Here is a 23,203-nt window from a genome sequence, read left to right as displayed (position 1 = left end):
AACCAAAACAAACTGTACAGGATCCGAGAATCAAAGTATCATAATATTAGGGTATTTCTACAGAAGCAGTCCGCACGGACTGCAAGGAACGTAACCGCGGATATGACATCCACTAAGGATTAGGGGCCGTCCAACGTATTTCGCCATGTTTAGTACTGGCCCCTGGGGGGTTAATTACAGTCGTCCGAATAAATATTACTTAAAATTCTTGTTCAGTAGGTAAAACGGAGCACCTACAGATTCGCGGACCCACTCGACCGCCAACCGAAATCGGCAGAAGAACACCAAAACCAATATGGCGGCAATACCAACACAACAACAAACAAAGTAGGGAGCGAATACATATCCGCGACGATCGATTTATGTGTGCTGTCAGTAAGGCCGTGGCGGAATGGCACTTCGCGCCTTATCCGCATACTATTTAAAGATTCTTAGCAAGCACGGCATGTTCTGGCAAGAGGTAATGTTGCGCTGCGCGCGCTAGCCACAGGGGTTACACTAAGGCTACTTACCGTGGTGGATGGATTTGGGTGTCGCGCGGCCAAGGAAACTGGCCCGGGAATCTGTAAACTAGGTACCCGGTAAAACTTCATAGAAAAACCGCAACTGCCATAGTCTAGGCCGCCGCGGATAAGTAGCCTACCCTAGATCTACCAGTATTAGTTCTATATCTTGTAGTCTAGTATAACCTTTATATCTTAGCCTAACTAAGTACCTAGTACAAAAAAAAAAAAAAAAAAACTGCACAAAGAAAAAAATTGGATACCTAGCCTAACTTAAGCTAGCGTTGCCAAAATACAAACCTTCTCAAGTTTTCTTGAAACATCAGTTTTTCTCTCTTGTATCACTGGCTCTATCATTTTCTCACATGAGATACACACGTTAACGTTCAAGAGGCAGTTCTTAATACAGGTATCCCATAACCTTTATCTGTTCTCAAGGGTTTACGCCTACTTGTTTACATTCGCCTAGATTTTCTTTCGGTGATCGGTGTTCAACGCCCTGACCCTAAATGACAGTTCGCTCTGCTCATCTTCTTCTATCAGTTATTGCCCAAGTCTTCAAAGCTGCTAGCATGTCCCTTGCATCTCCTTAATATTTTTGTGTATGCTTCCCAATAATAAGCGAATCTTTAAAAGAATTTTAATTGATTGAATGACTATAATTTAATGGCAAATTTTCTACTTTTAACTAATTTTCAACGGTAATTTATTTCTATGGCAAATAGGTCTGTCATATGACAGAAAGTGTCGGTTTGGAGATAGATCATTTTCTATTTACCTTATGCGAATTATGTTCCTTTTCAGCAGGATATTTAAGAAATTTCTACATTTTATGAAACTGTAACGGTGACTGATCAATAAAGGTCCAGCAGTTTAGATAGTTCTTCCTTGAATTAACAGTAAAAAAAAAATTCAATGAGATTAACGGGCAGGATATTAATTCTTGGCTCGCTGTGGGAAATTCCTCGCACATCAATCTTTCTATATTTTTTGTGTATTGACGTACTTTCATATGATCTGTTTCTTAGTATGGTTATTAATAACGCCTGTTGTCATAAGAAAATTACTAATTTGATTTTCTTTATTGTGAGTTGCCTTCTGTCAGGTATGAGAACTATTTTGTTTGGATATGTTATTCGTGTTCATGAATTTTGTAGAAATATGTACGTCTCTATTGCATGAAATAAGAACAAAGGAATCACATCTATTCGAGAATGGAATTCGTACATTATTTACTACTATGATATACTGATTAAATCATTTCTGTAGTTTAGCGGGTTTTTTTATGAAAAAGGTGCATGCTTACGTCTGCATCAGAGAGCTGAGTGATGCCCTACGGTTGTCTTACTGCTTTCCGGAACTATATTTATTTTGTTCAAGGATACTTAATTTTTTCATATTATGCTCTAATATCCTTTTGTAGATATGTCTGTTCGTGAAAATCTGTTTTCCTGTACATAATTTACCACATGTTCGAGGCTGAGAATGTGTGTGGATAATTATTTTTGCATTCACTGTATGGGCATGATATCGCCCACAATTGTGTTGTCATCCACCACCACTTAATTCACTACATTTAACAACTATGTTGGAATTCCCGAGCGTTATGTTTTAATTTTATTTTCATAGCGAACTTGAGCATTATATTAAAGTTTTTATGTTGATATGAACTTTTTAAGAACTTCTTAGCTCAAATTTTGAGTTGACCTTCTAACTTTGGTTTGTTTGAGTGCCTTTGAGTTGTAACCCCTTATTGAGTAATTTATTTTCTTATATCTCTTATATGATTACCCAATTGATATGTTTATCCTTTAGTTTTAAATTAACTTTAAGTTTAAAGTCAACAAGTGCGTTTCAGTAAGATACCCCCTTCGTTATGTTTCATTTTTCCTGTGATCCAAGTTTAATGAATTGTGAATATAATATGATTTTATAAACTTTATATTGTGTTCACACTTGGAAGTTACGCAAGCGACTCACTCACAGAAACAAGATGAATGTCTGTTCTGTTCGTACTTAGAAGCATTGATAAACTTTAATACATAGGTAACACTCCTCAAGCCACTCTTCTGCCTAAATATTTTAGCTTATGTTTTGCTTCCGTCTTTAAACCTTGTAGTCGGTCTTAACAACGTATTTTCTTCACTTTACGTCCTCAAAATCTTCTACAGTGCCTGCTTATTAATTTTATTTTAAGATCTTCCTAGGTCCTTGTATACTACACAAAGTTTTTGCCTTCGTTTTCAAGCTTCTTTTATCACTTGAACCACAAACCATCTTCCTTTCTTGAAAACACTTCGCCTTTCTGTCATCTGGCTTAGTTTCTTAATCTAAAATCCACCTCATGACTTCCCTACTTCTTACTACACTCTTACCTTTGCACAATGATCCATATTTCTGACTACTATGATTTATTTTTTACTGGTTCTTATAATAGACTGTTTTATATAAAATATGCAAAAGAAAAGTCCATAATTCTATTGTATAGATAAAGTGTGCTGATTACAGTCTTCCAACAAGCCAAATGGTTGACCCATAGCTGGAGTAAGAGCTGTCGAGATCTATCTATCGTTCATGTACTTTGTAAATGGCCTTTCACTATAAGAAATTCTAACTTTAGTATTCGTATTTCTGTACTATGTAATATTCAGTTACCTCAGCTAAGTAAACAGTGTTTAACCTGGTTATAAATTTTATTTTTATATCTTATCTCACTACATTCATGTCAATTTCATTAAAAAAAATTCAGTTGCAGGAAATCGATATTACTTTTAATCTCACGCTGTTGTTCGTAATGCTTCCTACACCTCCCAAGTTGACTGCATTGAAGAAACTTAGTTTCAGAACTTTTGTTCCACGGTTTCTGAGATCTGATTATTGTTTACGTAAGTGTCAGCAGAACCAATTGGCCCTCAGACAAAATTGCCTGAAGTCGCAATGAATATTTGTTTTCCTGATAATGAAAGGAGCACCTACCAATTGTTAGAATATCTTAAGTTTCAACGCCTTATCTTATTAATATATATATATTATATATATATCAGTGTGTGTGTGTCCATATCCTTAATGCCTAGCCTCCTTTAGTCAGTGCGGGGTTATTTTTCTTAATTCTCGTCAGAATTTTTTCTTTCTTTTTGCGAAGATGTCAGTGTTGTAGCATCTAATTCCAGAGGCTAATCAACAAAAGTAACAAGTACTATGCAAAACATTTGGGAAACAAGAGCAGAGTCTATGAAAGAAAAAGCTGATATGAATGTGGAGGCTGTTAACAAATTGTCTATCCATGACAGTGAAAACGTACTACGTATATGGTGAGTACGAACAGAAGAATAAAGGCTGGAGCCATTGAGCCGTTTATATGGGGTAGGAAGGACGGACAGAGAGAAATGTAAGCATACGGAAATCTAGCAATGAGGTCAGCAAAAGTGAGACGAGGGATCCTAAATGGATCGTTGTGATTTGCGGGTGTTTTGTCGTAAGGAAACATTAAAGGAAGACATGGGGAAAAGAGAATGCAAGTAAAAAGTTTTAGGGGGAAGTAAAATGGGACCAAGATAGTTATGGTTAGATGAAACGCAAGAGGTACTACTGGAACGGAATGACCATAATATCCAGGAAGCAAAAGATTGTATGTATGATACGGATAGTTGGGCAGAGCTTGCAGAGAGGTGATGACTGACTCAGACTGAGGTTCAACGCGTCACTGAGGAGTTTTTGCGTACCGTCAACGGATAACATCGTAACAGTGCTCTGCACTAGATTCATTTTGGATCCAGTAGTTGAAGGACGATCTACCAGTAATTTATACTTTGCAGTTTCCTTACCAGACACAATCTGTCATTCTCGAATATGAGAAAATACAGGGCACTTCGCATGGAGAAGGAACAAATGGGATGACCTATACAGCAAATAAGTACATTGTTCGGTACGGAACTGTGAAACAGACAAAAGCTGCGCGGGGCTCACCAACCTCACGCACCACAACTCTGCGTGGACGTTTGAAATATCACAGAAATCGATGTGCCATATTTCAACGTATCAAAGAAAATTACGACCGGTGACCTGAAATTCAACAGTTGATTACAAGAACTGAAATTATTCTCATTGAGCTGAGGTTTTGTCGGCTCCTCATAGCAGAGACTTTTTGAATTAAAAAGTAAAAACATAATCAATATATAACTCTACTCCGAATATATTTCTCCGTCAGCCCGGAGGCATCTGAATAATCAACGAACAATGACGTATTGACGCAGATTGAGGTAACAGCCACGAGGAAGTCAATAATTCACGAAAATGTCGAGAACAGAGAGGGAAGAATAATAAAAAAAATTGCTGATTACAATTACTGTCCCCTCCGGTATAAGACACAAGCAATAAGTGTGTGTGTGTGTGTGTGTGTGTGTGTGTTTGAGAGAGAGAGAGAGAGAGAACTGACCCAGTTATATAAGCTCACAGATTAGCTACGTATGGCTTTCAGTGCGGGATAAATGATAGTAACTAACCGATTTATTTTTAACATCCCTGAAGCTGTTCACTCAAGAGCATATTCATAATAATTATGTTACCTCTTTAACCGCCGGAATTTAAGTTTTCCTGTCTGCAGTAACAAAGGAAGGAAATCTCATAGAAGATAAAAGCTGACCAGAGATTAATTAATGTTAACGAAACTTTAATCACACACACACACTCTCTCTCTGTCTCACGGAGAAAGTGAAACAACGGAGTGTAAGATCTATTGTCTTTACGCTACGACATTTTCAAGCAAACTTCCATATATAGTGTAGCTAAATACAATACAAGATAACACAGACTGAATTTTACAGACTGCTAAGGTTAAAGGGGTATATAACCATATATAAGTTATTATCTGGATTTATTCTTCATTTTACTTGGATTTAAGGAAGGCAAGGGAGAAGACATTACTCGGAACAACTGACATTCTTTAGTTTCTGTCTTGAATCTCCTTTGAACGACTTGTGCAAAAGGGGTCCTGGGTTTAGTGGATATAATTTTCCTTTGTTATTTGTATTAATACAAACTCAAGGAGATTTATGGAAACAATATTTTTACATCAAGCTTGAAATTACCCTTGCGCATAGAGAATGCAAGCTGATTGTCCGTAGGATTTATGTAAATATGCCAGTTATAATTAGGATATTCTAGTATATACTGTGATACCTATGACATTCTGTCTTTTCATTTACTTTTCACAATTTTATAAGTCACTATCTTCAGAAAGAGGAGAGATTCTGCAACCCTTAAGAGTTAGTTACTTTTTCAGACCACATGAATTGCTGCCAATAGCAGCCTTGGACCTCTGGTGGCAATGTTATCAACAATATTTTATATTTATCATTTCGTATTTATTGTTTCGTTATTTCGCTAGCTGTAAGGGACAATGCCTTTCCTAACGCACGTGCAGATGAATGTTGCCGATAAAAATGTCGATCTGAGTGGAAATAGCTAATCCCATTTATATCTCTGTACCATAAATTACAGAATTAGCTCATACTATTTGAAAATCCGTGCGCTATTTTGTTAATCAGAGACATAGAAATTAAAACGGGCAAAATGTAGATATATGTTTACGTTTATCTTATGCTTACAAAATTGAACCGTTTTGTCAGTATAGCTTTCATATTGTAAATGCCATCCTTTACATAATGATGACATTTTTCATCTTTTTAACTTTAGTTTGTTGGGCTACACTTTGACATCATTATGCAGTCTAGCAGCCCTTTATGACCTACCTCGTTGTTTTCCAACCTCTGGGCAAATTGACTTCTTAATTTCTATAATCTATTTTTACATTAAAATCCTTTCAATATTGTACTGTCACATCCAAGGGTACCTGTATTGTTGTTAGCTTGATCATACTGGGCGTTCTTCTGGTTATAAAGTGATTTTTCCTGTCTTGAAAATCCTTTCTTGGAATGATGATTAAGTCTTCTTAATGCTAATGAGCAGTAATAGTTAACCATTTGTTCTACGTAAGTTTTTCAACTGGTCTGAAATTACACAGGATGAGATTTGGCACAGCTAGAATCACAAGGTACTATTTGGCCCTAATGTCATTAACATCAGCAGCAATCCTCATAATGGTTTTGTCTCTCAACAGACTGACTGTGGCTCCTCATTAGATAACATTGTCAATGGTGAAATCAGCAAGGTGGTTAATCGCCTAATTCTAAGACAATGTGTACATTTGGTCATCATCTACAAGCAGAAACGTTATCTAAATACAGCAACTGGGTGTCAATAAGATGAGAAAAAGTTAAAACAGCCTTGAGTTACAGATGACAGCCTATCTGAGATACTGCACCTTGTTACTAGTCACTTAGACTGCTAAATACATTTTGTTTTCGTGTTGTCCGCCAATAAGTGAAATTGACATCTTTTTTGAGTTGGATTGTCTTCTCTTACCGTCATTGCATATTATTCTTATTCTTTTTCTTGTGCTCGAAATCCATCTAAGAATCATATTAATTTCTATTTAATAATTAAAACAGTTGTAAACACCACACTGGGAGAAAGCATAAGTGTTGTGATAGTAAGGTGGAGGTGGTAAAAAAGAAAACGAAAAAAACGTAACTTACAGGAAGCACAAAAATGCGCATTCTGTTGCTGAACCTTCTATATAATTGTATGAGTTGACCAGTAAGAGGGCGTTTTGCATGAAGGATTCATCCACATTCAACAGTTCAGGTATGAATATGGCAATGACTATTGTCTTGTAAATCTTGGAGAAGCAATCGTCTGTTAATGAATCGGTTTGATTTTTAAAATATGGATAAAATAATCAGGCACGCATAACCAAATTTACCAAAAAAAAAAAAAAAATGATATAATCAAACAACTACCATGCGTGCTTATACAGAAGTGTATTGAACTAAACACTGGCGGATCGCTGAGCGACTGAAACTCTCCGGTAGCAGTGTTTATGGCGTTGTTTGGCAACGGCTACGTAGCCACTCTACCTGACTCGAGTCTCATCGCTCGGCTCGTGTAAACGCTGTTGTGTCGTCGCTCTGACTGAACGTTGCTTCTCCGTGCCGTTCACCACGAAACGCGAACAGTTTGTGATTTGGTGTTGCTCAGAGAAATTCCCTTATTGTCATCACTGACGCTGGAGATCCATACTTTTTTGTGATGTGTGTTAGTGTTGCTGACTACCTGGCCTGGTGTTACACTCTACTACTATTTCGAAAATAGGACGTGTAGATGTGTTATAGGCTAGCATGCGCCTGCAGGGATTTCGTTGAAATCTACTCATGGGTTATTGTGCAGGCAAACTTTCAGGTACGTTTATTTTTGAAATTTTTTATCCTTGGTATTACCTAGTGTAGCTGGCGTACTTCACAACTAAGGTCTTTGCACTGTTTTTGGAATTAATTTCTTTCTTGAAATAATGTTTGTCAGTTTTTGAACTTTTGATTATGAGTCAGGCCGCCCACGCCTGTTTACGAGAACGTTTAGTTGAGGACATTGTTTTCACATTGGAATATTTGTTGGTTGAGAATGCGTTGATACTCCAGTGATTGCAAGCCTATCCTTAGTATCAACTCTGACAGTAGAAGGAGGCAATTGTTTTTCAGGAATTAAAGAGGTAGAAATGGGTAGGCAATAATTATTTTACATGTAGGCTAGTTAGTCTACAATAGGTAAGACCTTCCCGGTCTAGGTCAGAAGCCTGTCACTCGTAAGTTAGGCTATGATTGGAATAGCATACGAGATTTAGGCAAAGGTCAAGCACTGGGGCCTACGAGGAAAACCTCGCACTGTCGCACATTCTGAAACCCAGCTTTCCAACTGTTGTCCCCTGAATTGTAGGAAATGATGGAGGGATCCAGTCAGAAAGTTGTCATTTGCCTAGGAAACGAACGCCTAAAATTTTTGAAAAGCATGCATCAAAACGAAGGAGCATGACAGTTTCAAGACTAATTATTGATAATGTTTTAAAGGTAATATTTAAAATTTTACTTTTAAATGAATCAAGAAAGCTAGATGCAAGGTTTTGACTATTAAGGAAAGGAACAAGGTCGGTCATACACGCTTTTATCGCTCACGGTTCATAGGTACTTGTTATATAAACAATTCTTACAAGGCCAAGGGATTATAAAAAAGACTAGATTCAGAAAAGTGCTTTATTCAAGCAATGGCTGTTATACATAAATTTAATAATTTATCATTTGACTGGTTGCAACTTAATAATTTATCATTTGACTGGTTGCAACTTAATAATTTATCATTTGACTGGTTGCTTCAGTTACCATTGCAGTTAATTTGATGGGATTTTTTCAAATATAGCTCCTAACTTTCATCCTTAGCAATGTGCAGTTGTAAAAAGCTGGAATTGAATCATCGATATTTAGGATGAAAGTTTAAATGCATTGAGATAATCCACAGACATGCATGCATACATACATATGGATATATACAGTATATGTATAAGATGTATATATTTTTATGCACGCGCGAGTGTGTTCTCTCATTGCCGGGAAAAATAAACCAAGCAGCAGTGTTACACTCATATCTAACTGCTGCAATGTGAAAGAACCACCTCCCCCCCAAAAAAAAAAAAAAAATTAAACGCGTGCTTTCAGTACAAGTCATTTCCACCTGCATAAAACTCACCAGTTCTGCGTCAAACGAGAGTCAATATCATTCTCCTCGACCTTGCACACACACACTGCTTCCTGGGTATTATTTAATCCGAGATCACTTCGAATCCGCCTACCTGGCACTTTCGAGATCTTTCTCTACCCGTCTTAGCACTTAACGCTTTCCACTTATTTTTTCTTCAACCGTGACTAAACCATTCAACAACGTTCTAATCCATCTTTTTAAAAAGGGCTAACAGTTTATACACCTTTCCATTTTATAGCCACGTTTTTCTCCATTTCAGCTCTAACGACACTTGTCACTACACTACAGATCATCACAGCAATTTCCACTTGTGTAATTTAATATGCTTAACTTCCCTAGATATAGCAGATGCCTTACTAATCTTTTATACTCGCCCTTCTCCTTTACTTCAGCTCTTCGGTGGCCCATCCGATCATAATCCGATATTTTTTAACTCCTATTTATATTAAGCTTGTGCTGCCAATTGCCCACTAGCGATAACAACATACATCGCTCGATCCCTCTGGTTTTATTTATTCCCATAACCTCACTGTCATTCACATTTGATCAAAGGTTTCCTCATGGTGTAAACATGTACGAATCCGTAAACCAGATGCGCTGCTGTTTCTCTTCACATCTTTAATTTGAACTTAATCATTAGAATCACCGACTGTTAAACACCATTCACTATTCAATTTTCTTATCCAACTACTTGACTTGTCTAATTTACTTTCTAATTCTTTCTTTACTCCACAGTAAAGATAAGATATGGTCATGGAGACAAAAAACATGTTTTCAGACTTTTCACTAAGCAAATCTCTCTCCTGCCAGCGTATAATGTCATTCTCTTCTCTACCATCTTATATACATGTAATCGCTCTCGGCATATTTTCTATCAGACATTCTCAGTACCCGCATATTACCCGTCTATCATATACTTTTACCGGGTTCGTGTACACTTCTCACACCGTTTCCCCATTAACTTAGAAACTGCTGTCGCCTGTCTTGGCTTTTACAATAAAAAACCTAACATACAGTTTTCCTGGTGTACCAAGCGATGTTATGCGCTTATGATTCGTAGTCTCCTTTACCACCCTTACCGTTAGACAAAGGATAAATGATTCCGCTCTTGGAACCTCTCCATTAACCAGACATATCTTACATATCCTGGTCAGCCAATTAAGTAACCTATATATATATATATATATATATATATATATATATATATATATATATATATATATACGGACCTTCATATGATTAGCCGATTTTTCTATGCAGTTTTACCTCCTGAACAAGAATTCTAAGTAATGTTTATTCGGACGACTGTAAATAAACCCCCAGGGGCTCGTACTAAACACAGCGAAATACATTTGACGCCCCAATTCCCGGTGGCTTTCGTATTCGCGGGGACGAACGATACGAATGCTTATATAGAAATACCCATTGCTATAATGTAAAATTATTAGTATGGGTCCGAATCAGCCAAGATTAAGGTCCGAATAAGCCTGCATCCGTTCTTGTGGCATAATATTTGCTTGTAAAACTATCACGTGTGTAATCATGACAAACTTAGCGCAAATTACCACGTGTTACAAATCTGACACTCAACTATCATGATGATGTGTTGATTTTTATTTAAAGCTCAGAACCTAAATACCACAGGAATTCTGTAGTCAAATAATATATATATATATATATATATATATATATATATATATATATATATATATATATTATTTGACTACAGAATTCCTGTGGTATTTAGGTTCAGAGCTTTAAATAAAAATCAAACACATCATCATGATAGTTGAGTGTCAGATTTGTAACACGTGGTAATTTGCGCTAAGTTTGTCATGATACACACGCGATAGTTTTTACAAGCAAAATTATGCCACAAGAACGGTGCAGGCTTATTCGGACCTAATCTTGGCTGATTCGGACCCATACTAATAATTTTACATATTAGTAGGGTAAAAATAATATATATTTATATATATATAATATATATATATAATATATATATATATATAATATTATTTGACTACAGAATTCCGTGGTATTTAGGTTCTGAGCTTTAAATAAAAATAAAAACAACCATCAGGATAGTTGAGTGTCAGATTTGTACGGGGTTTAATTGCGTAAGTTTGCAGATTACACACGTGTAGTTTTACAAGCAAATATTATGCCACAAGAACGGATGCAGGCTTATTCGGACCTTAATCTTGGCTGATTCGGACCCATACTAATAATTTTACATTATAGCAATGGGTATTTCTATATAAGCATTCGTATCGTTCGTCCCCGCGAATACGAAAGCCACCGGGAATTGGGGCGTCAAATGTATTTCGCTGTGTTTAGTACGAGCCCCTGGGGGTTTATTACAGTCGTCCGAATAAACATTACTTAGAATTCTTGTTCAGGAGGTAAAACTGCATAGAAAAATCGGCTAATCATATGAAGGTCCGTATAAGCTTGGAATTGGATAAAGGTCCGAATGAGCCAGTACATGGTCCGAATCAGCCTGGTCCGAATCAGTCAAGGTCCTAATAAGCCTGTTCCCCACAAGAACACGGTAGATGCCACGTTTCGAGTATGATTCAAAGCAGTTTTACATGTCTATGAGACTTGGAGTAGGCTTCAATGATAACCACTTTTCGGCTTGTCCTTTTAATTTCGAAATCAACCTTGGGAGTAACCGAAAGGTAATTAATAGTGTGGGTGTGTATGTTCACCATATACTTCATATCCTTTGGAGGGGATTGTGACGGAGTAGCATTCCCTCTTGGCTTCTCGATAAGTAGAAACTGTATCCATTGGCAAGTGCGCGGATTCCTAGACCATACATAACCCAGACCGTGCCCATTGGAACTTGATGGACGGGAAGTTGGTAGACTAGAGGCAAAAAATGGACCGGGCTTTTTCACGGGCTGCTGATCAGCATGAGGCCGAGCCAGCGCAAGTTTGGCCAAATCTATCTACTCGACCCTGCAAACGGGACCCATTACATCGTCATGGAGAGAGAGAGAGAGAGAGAGAGAGAGAGAGAGAGAGAGAGAGAGAGAGAGAGAGAGAGAGAGAGAGACCGACCCCCTTGTTATTTTTCATTAGGAGATAATGCAAGTGCTTCCCGTACTCTCGAGTTTTAACGTTTTTTTTTTTTTTAATGTATGTTACGGTGTTTTTTTTTAGTTTTTTTTATCTTGGCGCATAATACAAAGCTCATCAACTAGACGCCAACGGCCAGTCCTTGGGAAAATTTCTTATCAGACAAAACCGGTCACGATCATATCCTTTGTCATCGGCTTCCTACACTGTTAGTACTTTTTCCCATAGTTCCCTCATCACAAAAACACTCGGAGGCTATGGACCATTGCGGTATGCATTATAATCGTGAGTAATTATTCTTTTTTGTGACTTATTTAGAATCAGATTTAATCTCTTTTTACTGATAGGATTAATTTTTCTAGAATATATGTTGCGTTTTTGTCACGTGCAGAGCATTCAGTTGGCTATTTAATTAATCGAGTACTACAATAGTGTTTATTTCAGAAAAAAGATAATCAGGTTATTCTCTGCTTGGATTGCTTAGTGCTGCAGAATTACTTTCATTGTTTAACATTGTTGGATGGTCGTATCAGATGAATCGGTTATTGGTTCATTAGCAGAATTTAATATATTTTATATTTTAAAAGGGAAATCTCGACAAATGTTATGCAGGCGCCTCTGTTCAGTGGAAAATTTTTTTTAAATGCAACTAGTCTTGCATTTTCCCCATGAAAACCGTCATTGCCTTCGTTAGATGATAATGTCTTCTACGTATATACAATAACGCCAGTCTTCTCTCACCGGACGTGTGGTCGTGCTTCAAGTGACTGGGAATGCCAGTCATTGACCCACCGTTCAACCGGACATAATTCCTGTTTTAAAAGTGTGCAGGAAGAGCTTCAAAGGTCATTTTAAATTTTAAGAGCCTGAAGAATTCACCTTAGCCGGCCCAGCTTTATCGAATATCTTTTTCCTTTGGTTAGGTATTGTTCTTTTCTAGTGTGATAGACTCACTCCCCTTAGACCGATAAGGATACACATGACCCAACAAACGTATCTTAATGACAGGGACTTAATGGTTGTGCGGCGCTGGCATTGTTCGTCAGTATTGCCTCTTTTATGAAGTGACTGCTAGCAATTTTCATTGTCTTATTTTTAAAGATTTTGACAATAAATAATAGTAACGGTGTCTGTCGCCTCATTTTCACGAAATAGTAACAATAAAGTTGCAACTAAAATCTTGCGTAATCAATGGATTATTTGACCCTGTTGTATTGGTTTTGATCGCATTGTATGCTCAACGAGGTTGATAGCTTTGGTAAAAGTGGTGCAGCCAAAAAACCCGCATATGACTTTTGTTCCATCTTTGGCGAAGAGAGGTTTTGAATTTGTTGACCTGTCTGCTGTTTGTATGTCCATTATTTTGCTCTTTGTAAGTCAGTTGCCCAGTGGCCTGGATATAGTGTTTCCAACCGTCCTTTATTTCAATTGCTGAATTCCGCCAAGATACATTTTCATCATTTTTTCAAACCAGTAGGATTCCCCCCCTCCTTCGTTCGATCATGTTGTCTTACCTGTATGGGTTTCGTCTCGCCTCCTCCTCCTCCTCCAGCTTAATAATGTAAGTTTCATGATTCATTCGTCTGAACAAGTACGTATCTTTTCCCGAGACAAATCAGTGTGTTCTGTATATGCTTTTGTTTGCTTGATAGGAAGGATAAGCTAAACTGACAAAAGGTTTTAGAGTACGTGTAAAGAAAGTTTTTAGACGTATTATTACTACCATGGAGTAACGTGTGCTACATCGTTGGTCCCCGGGGCTGTGAATTTAAGCAACATTGTGTCTGGTCAGTACTTGGACGATGACCCACTCACGCATAGTAGATGCCATTGACACAAAGACCTGTAGTTATTACTGGAGTTTGGTGGAACCTGTAAAATGTCACATTGAAACATGAAAGGCCAACAGACAGTTGTTTACATCTTGGCCTTTTCTTCAGACCAAGCATTAATGAACAGTAATTACGATTTCATGTTTAGGTGATCCGTTTCTTTGACGGATGCTGGTCTGCATCTTTACTTGTTCAGACTCGGCCAAATAAAGGAAAACTTTACATCGTGGAGAAAGTATCGCATTAGCTTGATAATAAGAAAGGCGAGGATTATATGGTAAGTGGGAACTATCATTCTACTGGCGTGCATGGTTTAATGCTGTTTCATATTTGCACTCCTGTTTTGAAGCGGGATTTATGTAAATCTGTTTATTTAAAACTGTAAATTTTATTAGTTGTCGTCTTTGAACCTGATTGGATCACAACGCCTCAACCCTTTTGGTTAATCGAATTAGAGAAGCTTTCATAAGTCATTTTATTGTTTTTTGCTGGAGCTAGACTTCTGTCCCCGCTACTATTTTGTATAATTATTTTCCAGGCTTCGCATTGTATTCCTGCAGAAGCATTCCTGCTAAGGTTAGTATTGGGAAGGGCACTTATTGGCCATTAGACACATGAACAAAGGGAGTCACTTCACTGCTTGCAAGTGCAGTAGAATAACTGTGCCGGTTCCGCCTTAGCCTTTGTTTCAATTTTGAACTGTAGAGCGGCGACGTTTTCAGTCTGCGTGCCGCGGAAAATAACATCACCAAGAATGTTTATTTTGTTTGCTCGCGAAATGCGCAGCAGTACTAGGGACATTCCGTTTTTAAAGTTCATTCTTTGGAATTTAGAGCTCACTAGTATCGTCAAATTGCTCGTTTCTTATTGCCCACAACCTTGGAATAGGCTGCTTTATTTCTCAGGAGAAGGTGCACTTCCTTCATTTTGCGATTGGCTCATTAACTAGTTTAGGCGAACACTCCCGCACGCACGGAAATAATATATATATTATATATATATATATATATATATATATATATAGATATATAATATATTATAATATATATATATATATATATATATACATATATACTTACATACATATATATATACACACATACTATGCGCGCGCGCGCCCACATTATGAATGCAATATAAGTCGAATGGTGACCGTGCTAGGTAACAAAATCCAGACGAGTTTACTAGGCGCCTCACCACTGTTGCTTAAAATAAAGAATTTAGAGGTGTTCTGTGCGTTAAGATTGTTAGTAAAGGAAATATTTTCTTGTCTAAATAAAACCCACACACAAACAATTTTTATTTATTGGCTATCTACCTATTTACTGAAAAAAAATAGCCGGTACCGTATAGTGGCTTTAAACCTTCACCAATAATTATCGTCAGAATGATGACTTCGTGAGGCTCCACCCACTTTCACCTCGTTATAATTCAGGATAACACTGAAGACTACCATGGGCATTGTTGGATTAGAAAATTTAACTTCTGGCTATAAAAACTAATTTCTCTAGTAGTTGTAAGAAGTGCTAAACGATCCTCAAGGATCCCAGCAGTTGGCCTAAACATTTAATTCATGTATATTACTGCTATACTGTTGCGGCACTACTGCTACAGTAGTATTACTACGCTAGCACTGATACCCCACCCACATCTATGTATCGTTCCGCCATTCATAAAGTCTTTGGGTTTCAGAGTCAATGGAGTTTCTGTCAGGTGGATGGGCGGGGCAACATTTCGTCAAAAGGTGTTTAGGTTGCTTACGTAATGAATGTATTTCGACTCTTGGCTCGTAATCATTGGCCATGACGTCGGCTAGATCATTTTTACTCTATAAAAATTAAAACTATCGGGTTTAGGTTATTGATAATGCTGAAAAAATTTGTGTGGTTGTAAAATATACATATGTCAACTTTCAGCTACATCCGATCCTTTGACAAGGAGCAAAGTCCAAAAAACCGTGTTACAGAGACCCTGAATCTCATAGTAGGCGCCTCACCACTGTTGCTTAAAATAAAGAATTTAGAGGTGTTCTGTGCGTTAGGATTGTTTGTAAAGGAAATATTTTCTTCTCTAAAATAAAACACACACCACACACACACACACACACACACACACACAACATATATATATATATATATATATATATATAGATATATATATATAAATATAAATATATATATATGTGTGTGTGTGTGTGTGTGTGTATAACTGAATCACGAAAGTTTGGAACGTGATAAATCCATAAATAAAGGTATAAGCCTTCGTGGCTTATACCTATATATATATATATATATATATAATATATATATATATATATATATATATATATATATATATATATATATATATTTTTGAATAATTATCACATCACAGTGATTCATATAAATTATTCGAGCTACAAATGTCCTTTTAATATCTAATTTGCTCTACCTCGGAATTAATATATTTTCACATATGTAAACCGATGGGAAATTTTTTAGTTGATAATAATTTCGTCCTCTCGTGGGTTCAAACCAGCACCCGTAATTCCGAGGTAGAGCGAATTAGATATTAAAGGACATTTGTAGCTCGAATAATGCGCGCGCGCGCGCACACACACACACACACACATATATATATATATATATATATATATATATATACATATATATTAATATATAAATTCTTTATATATAATCATATATATATTATATATATCTTATCTATATATATATAAGATTATATCTGTATATGATCATTTATATCTTTATCTATTATATATCATATATTATGTATATTATATATATGGTTTATATATTTATGTATCTACTCTAAGTCATATATATATATATCTATATATCTGATATATTTCTTTTATAAATATTATATAACTATAATTTATGAATATCTGTAATATATCTATAATTTTATATCTCTAGATATTTAATATATATACTGTATCTATATATATGTTTTATACTATTTAATAATCTAGTAATATGTAACTATAAGGATATGTAATATATCATATGTATATATGTTTATTATATAATTATATATGTTATATATGTATATATAATTATAATTGAGTATATATATATATAATATAGATATAATATTGTCTATTATATTATATTATAATATGTCTAATATATACTCTGTATATTATCTATATATTGTGTAGATATATATTGTATAGATATAATATCTATATCTTTATATATATATATATATATATATATATATATCTATATGTATATATATGTATATAGTATATTATATATGTAGTATGTATATATATATATATATCTAAGTATATATATATATATATATATATATATATATATATATATATGCACTGGGACGATAGTTGTTCGCAGTCTCAAGCTGTTTGAAGATATCAAAGCGCGATACCACGTGGTTATGGTCTCACCCGGTGATATCACGGGATGAGATTCGAAAGTTGCCAGTTCTTTCATTCTTGATATGAGGAAACCGTGAGTCACAGAGGGCTGCAAAACTCCATAACTGAAAAATGCTTAGCTGCGTGCAGCTGCTATTTTATGATTCATTAGCAAGCAGTAACGACGTCACAAAATGGCGACTTGGAATTTTAAAGGAATGTTGTGGTTTTAAGCGCGAGTTTCCCCTTGGAAGAAATGCTTATACGGAAGAGTTATAGGTATGTATCATTATAATTCCTGCATGAATCCAGCCGAGGTTCCCGAAAGGCTTTAAATTGCTAAACAAATCGGTGAGTCGGCTGACAAAACGCGGAAGATGCAACTCGTGCTTTTTTTTACAAACTTTAGTTTAACATTATTTATCACGGCCTAAATCCTCCACTCCAATGCCTGTGAACAAGACAGTCAGCATGGCAGGATTGTGGTGGTTTTGCTCCATTTTCGCAAATTCACTATACTCTGTTTTTTTTCCATCTGTCCATCCGCCTGTGGTGTTTTCGCATGGTAACACTGCGTCCCGGGCTTTAAATAGTTACGCTATGTGTAAGTTTTAGGTAAATAAAACGATATTTGGTTGTACATTTGCAACGGATAAGTTTTAATAATTTACAGTATGCGAATTACACCGTTAATATTCGAAATAAGGTTATTATTATTGTTGAATGTAAGCTGAATGGAACTATGTAAAGCCCGGGACGCAGTGTTACCATACGCAAACACCACACGCTGGTGGACAGATGGAAAAAAAACAAGAGTTTAGTTGACTGAAAGTTGGGATCTGTTTTTAGCACTTCAGTGAACCAGGTAACCTGCCTGCGGTAATTCAAGGAATGTTAATTTAATCTAAGGGGTGAACGTACTTAGTCACATGTAAAACCCACCATAATAACCAATATTATTGTAAACTTCCCAAAATGTAGTTGACTAGCTAGATATTTGGTCCATTTGAAGAATGTTTAAATCAAGAGTTCAAAATCTAACCGATGAAACTTGAACCAGGAGTGTTCTGGTCACCGCGTCTCTTTTGGTATCCGAGTAGGTAGTTTTAGGCTGTTTTTAGGTTTGGCTCCTATGAGAACGTCTGCATTATTTTCGAAAGGAGAGATGATGTAATTATGCGAAGTCCTTTTGATTTAACTCCCGGCAATCGCAGAGTATCGTAGTAAATGATTGTTGAAAATGATAAGTAGCTGCGTTAACTACTGCTTGTTGATTAATGCCCAGTGGTTCCGGCAGTTGTAGACTATTTCAGCCTTATTATTCTGCCATTTTGAGTTATTTTGTGGTTTACAAAGTAGGCGGAATTGTACTCGCATGTAATGAAAAGAGCACTTTTGTTCCTTTCAGAACTATCACATTATTCAAATTTCGCGTTACAAAACTGAATCCTGTTTGCCTTCACCTGATTGACATTTCCTGAACCAATTCTTGGAATTCAAATGCTAGGTCAGTTATCTTTTGAAATTGTGCAAAAAATAAATAAGTTTTGCACATACCCACCTTACCCCACCCAACCCAACCCAACCCTAAAAGCTTTTATATTAAGTATATCTGTTATTCCAGTGAAGTTACGTGACTTGATGAGATAGGAGCTGCATAGTGAAATTTTAAGTTTCATTCAAAGGTTGCTAGTCGGTGGAGTTAGGGAAGAGCAAGGAGGTCAGATTTAAATCTACCCTTTATGGAAGAGGGCTGGGGAGGGTAGGCTTGGGTTGGAGTGGGGACGGGGAGTGAGTGTGTGGTTCTGGTGCTACAGTACGCCGAGCGGTCTGTCTTACTTGACCCATGGTCATAATCGGTCACACCTGAGGTCGATACACCAGACGCACAATGCCTTAGGCACAGATTTCTTCAAAAGTATCAGATGTAAAGGAGACAGGACAAATTTCAATGGCATTTTGCTAAAATCGGGTATTGTATGTAATGGTTCAGAAAATTGTTGAAAAAGGTGACAACTCTAATTCTGCAAACGTTTTTGTTCATGTAACTACTCTCCTTATCTGTAAGCATATCTTTGCTTTTTATCCAATTACAGTGTATTTTGTTGTTAGCGGAACATCGGCCTGCATTTCTTTAACTTGTTTATTTATTTTTCTTCCTTAACGATTTTCACGAGCCTATCTCTTCAGCTATTCATGATTTGACTGATTTGACTCCGTATTTCTTCTTCTTCCTCCTCCTCCTCTATTTGCCGTCCCTCCATTGCCTTCAACTAGGTTACGACCCATTCACTCAGACATTATTCAAGCCAGAATAGATAGAAAAAGAATTATTCGATAGAATATATATATATCATATGTATGTATTCTATCGAATAGCTCTTTTTCTGTGTATTCTGGCTTGAATAGTATGTTTGAGTGAATGGTTCGTAACCTAGTTAGCTTAATTGTCTCTTGATACAGTGTGTTTAAAGTTCTTATAAATAAATCACAAGTTTTGTTTGAACGTGGTCACTCTTATTCCGATTACTAAAACTTAATTCTGCCCTCGTGTAAGTAACTCGATTGAAATGTTGCTTTCAAAATTAAGACGCGCTCTTATTTATCTCCCTCTTTGACTGAACCTATCCTCATTCCTTGTATCGTTTCTTCCATTTACCTCCAGATGTCCAGTCCCTTTCCAGTAGGTATTAGTTTACCAGTTGCCTCGCTGAAATTTATTTCGCGTAAGTTGACAATGCTCCGGGGACTCTTCGGCGAATGCCTCTTTTCTTTGCATGCCAGTCTTTGGATTTATGGCCGTTATATAATTTCCGCAATCCTTATAACATACTTCTTTTAAGGGGCTGAGTTGTGGATTCCTTTGGGGTTAAATCTCGGCTTTTTTTTCTTTTGCATAGGTGAAGAAATAGCAAAACGCATAAGCCAGGGAGGAAAAGGGTGTGTTCTTTCACCCCACTATCCATGCAGGCAGGTAATTACATTTTTATTGCTGGTCTCTTACTGCAGTTCTTCTGTTATATATATACTCAATGACCTACACATTTAGCGGTACAGTCATTAAAGAAGGCAGTATTCCCTGAAGCGAGGCGATTCTCACGTGACGAAATCTTGCCAGGGAAAGGAATGTCCCAAGAGTAACGACATGATCTACTATACGCTCTCGCCTGGCTCTTTGCTGCGATGATTGCCAGTGATATATTCTTAGGTCATTACCTGATATTACTCGCATTAGCAATGTGAGGCTTTTTTTTCTCGCCGCCACATCTATCTTGGTCTTCTTAAAAGCGGAGGAAGGTCAGACGGCATTTTTTTTTCATACCTAATTGTTACTTGTGTTGTTCTGATTTGTAGCTTCTTGTCTTTGCCTCATTCTGTCATGGTGAATGATGGCCCGCCATCTTTGTTTTCGAGAGGAGAATCAGTCTTTATATAAATGTTGGTGGCTTTTGGTGTCACAATTGTAAGTACCAGCTGCATTCCAGAGGAGTTCGTGTGCTTAATCAATACGCTGAAGTGTTGGGCTTTGGGAATCTATATAATTTAGTGAATAGTTGTCGTGTTCATTTGCTGATCCTATATATATATATATATATATATATATATATATATATATATATATATATTCATATACACATAAATACATAAAAAGAGAGAGAAAGAGAGAGAGTAAATTAATATCATGTTTTTATACCTACATCGGTGTGATTGTCATTACCATTATTTTATTATTATTATTAATATTATTATTGTATTTTACAGATATGATAATTTTATTCGGCGGAAGGTTTTTACGGGAAGTTGATGTGCATTTTGAATAAGTTGTTAATAGTAATGATAACTATAATAACAAAAGTCTCTTGGTGATGAAAACTGCGTATTCATATTATATTTTTGTGTTTAACAACACTAGCATATAAAGGTAATGAAGTCTTACGTTTAAAAATGCGTTCTTCTTTTGCCTGGGTATAGCCTTTCTCACCAGCGGTCCTATACACACACGCAAATGCCTCTTACATATCGCTTTTAGTTTTCTGTAGAAAAACTATTGTGGCCGCTTTGTCTATCCGTTCGCTTTCAGGTCTTAAAAAGCACCGAGGCTACAGATGCAAGTTGGTATGTAGATCAACCACCTTCCAATCATCAAAGATTCCAAATTGCACCCTTCTAGCCTCCGTAGTTTCCATTTAGTTAAGGTTAAAGTTGAACATTAACGTACTTTTGGCAACGCCATAAGTACTCAATACATAGGCCACCACTGACCCGTGGCTGAGTTTCTTGGGCTGCGGCCAAGAGTTTTATGGGCCGTGGCTGAGGCCACCACCCGGCAAGAGCAGTCGATTGGGCTCCAGGAAACTTCGGCGCATTTTTTTTGCCTTGTTTTGAAGGTTGTGGGTGCACAGGATGATAGTGATAGCCATGACCAGAAGGCATTCTAGGGCAGCAGAAAAAGTTCTAATAAGAGTGATATTTGTAGGCATTAATCTAATGGAACATTCCTGTGAGTGAACTGATTCTGGAGAACAAGAATAGACTCGAGGCATGTAGGGAGAATTCGGAGTAGAAACCTACTTATTGCCGGACCGGAATGCTATTTATTTATTATTTTGTTGCTTTCCGCACTTTCCTCGGACGCTGTTCCATGCTGCAATGATTTGGGACGCATTTTGGAACTTTTATTCTCTCTCATTAATACCCTACAGTTCTGTCAGGTTTAACCTTTATTTTTGAAACTATCGAAGTTCTTGTGGGTCAGAAGTCCGGAGATGATTGGTTTCTTCGTTTATCCAAATGACGTTATAAAAACTCAAGGTTCGTCGACAAGGCCGTTGACGAGAGAGTAGTAAACACTTGAGTGTGAGGTCTTGATATTGGCACCAATCATTATTTAACTCCATACACAGTTGTAGGGGAAAGACAAGTATATGTACAGCACCCAAACCCCTTCCAATTCTTTTTGGACTAAATTCATTCCGTCTAAATTGAAAACCTGTCAACTGAGCTGATACTTGTTCGATATATATTATACGTTAACCGCCCTTTGTCCTGCCAACGTGAATAATTCAAGTATTTGCTTGGAATGTAACATCCAGTTGACCTAGTTTTCTTTTGTTGTCCTGATGGATAGCTTCTGTCATCTCCAAAAGATTCTAGGTCGCCTGATCTGTCGAACGGTGACCTTAGAATTATTGTCGTGAACTGATGATGAATGAATTTTCGAAGGAATTTGCGCTAGTTTGCGCATCGTATTTACCTTGTTACTCGGTTCTAATCGCATTCGTCACGTCTGAATTGTGTTTGGATGTAGAAAATGATGATAGCGCAGTATTAATGAAATATCCCTCCAGTTTTCAATCGAATATCGTTCGGAAGCACCAATGCAAAACTAGGTGCAGTTTCATTCGTGAAATCCTGAAGCGGTCATCCGCTGTAGAGCAAAGCAAATACGTAACTCCTGGTCGAAAAGAACATATCTAAAGCCCTTGTAACTTAAGTAAAGCAAGCCTTTTGTGACTGCTAAAAGCTACCTTGTCTGTTACGTTTGCGTTGAGCATGATTTGAGTAAGTTATGAGATGGGCCGGTATTCAGTAAACGAATGCAAATCAAGTCGCATAATAAAGACGCAATGTACTTGGATGTATTGTAAATTCTTCGTCCGTTGTTCGATTTCCAAGGGTAGCGGGAATTGGCTGTTCAGTTCTAGTGACCATGCATTTATAAAGTACTTTTTACTTTTTCAACTGTTGTGCCT

At 36.8% G+C, this 23,203-nt stretch overlaps 2 protein-coding genes across 6 annotated transcripts in view; one reads left to right on the top strand and one right to left on the bottom strand.

Annotated features, from left to right (window-relative positions):
* LOC135216779 (exocyst complex component 7-like) overlaps positions 1-1,034 on the bottom strand; it is a gene marked incomplete in the record, with an annotated part of 204,491 nt that extends 203,457 nt beyond the window's left edge. Inside the window, 1 exon segment of the mRNA XM_064252262.1 lies at positions 804-1,034. Within this exon segment, the coding sequence (XP_064108332.1) occupies positions 804-860 (57 nt within the window).
* A 6,432-nt stretch (positions 1,035-7,466) lies between these two features.
* Positions 7,467-23,203, top strand: part of LOC135216772 (uncharacterized) — a 77,916-nt gene continuing 62,179 nt past the window's right edge. For 3 of the 5 annotated variants that reach the window (XM_064252254.1, XM_064252252.1, XM_064252250.1), the window contains exon 1: positions 7,469-7,802. In XM_064252254.1, the coding sequence (XP_064108324.1) occupies positions 7,725-7,802 (78 nt within the window). In that variant the 5' untranslated portion in view covers positions 7,469-7,724. Of the gene's footprint in view, positions 7,803-23,203 lie in introns of all 5 variants that reach the window. The other 2 variants (XM_064252249.1, XM_064252247.1) reach the window with 2 other exon arrangements.

The sequence above is a fragment of the Macrobrachium nipponense genome, chromosome 6 (genome assembly GCF_015104395.2).
Source record: "Macrobrachium nipponense isolate FS-2020 chromosome 6, ASM1510439v2, whole genome shotgun sequence".
In the NCBI taxonomy this organism is placed as follows: Eukaryota; Metazoa; Arthropoda; class Malacostraca; order Decapoda; family Palaemonidae; genus Macrobrachium; species Macrobrachium nipponense.
Note: the sequence above shows the minus strand (reverse complement) of the source record. Positions and strands in the feature narration are given on the sequence as shown.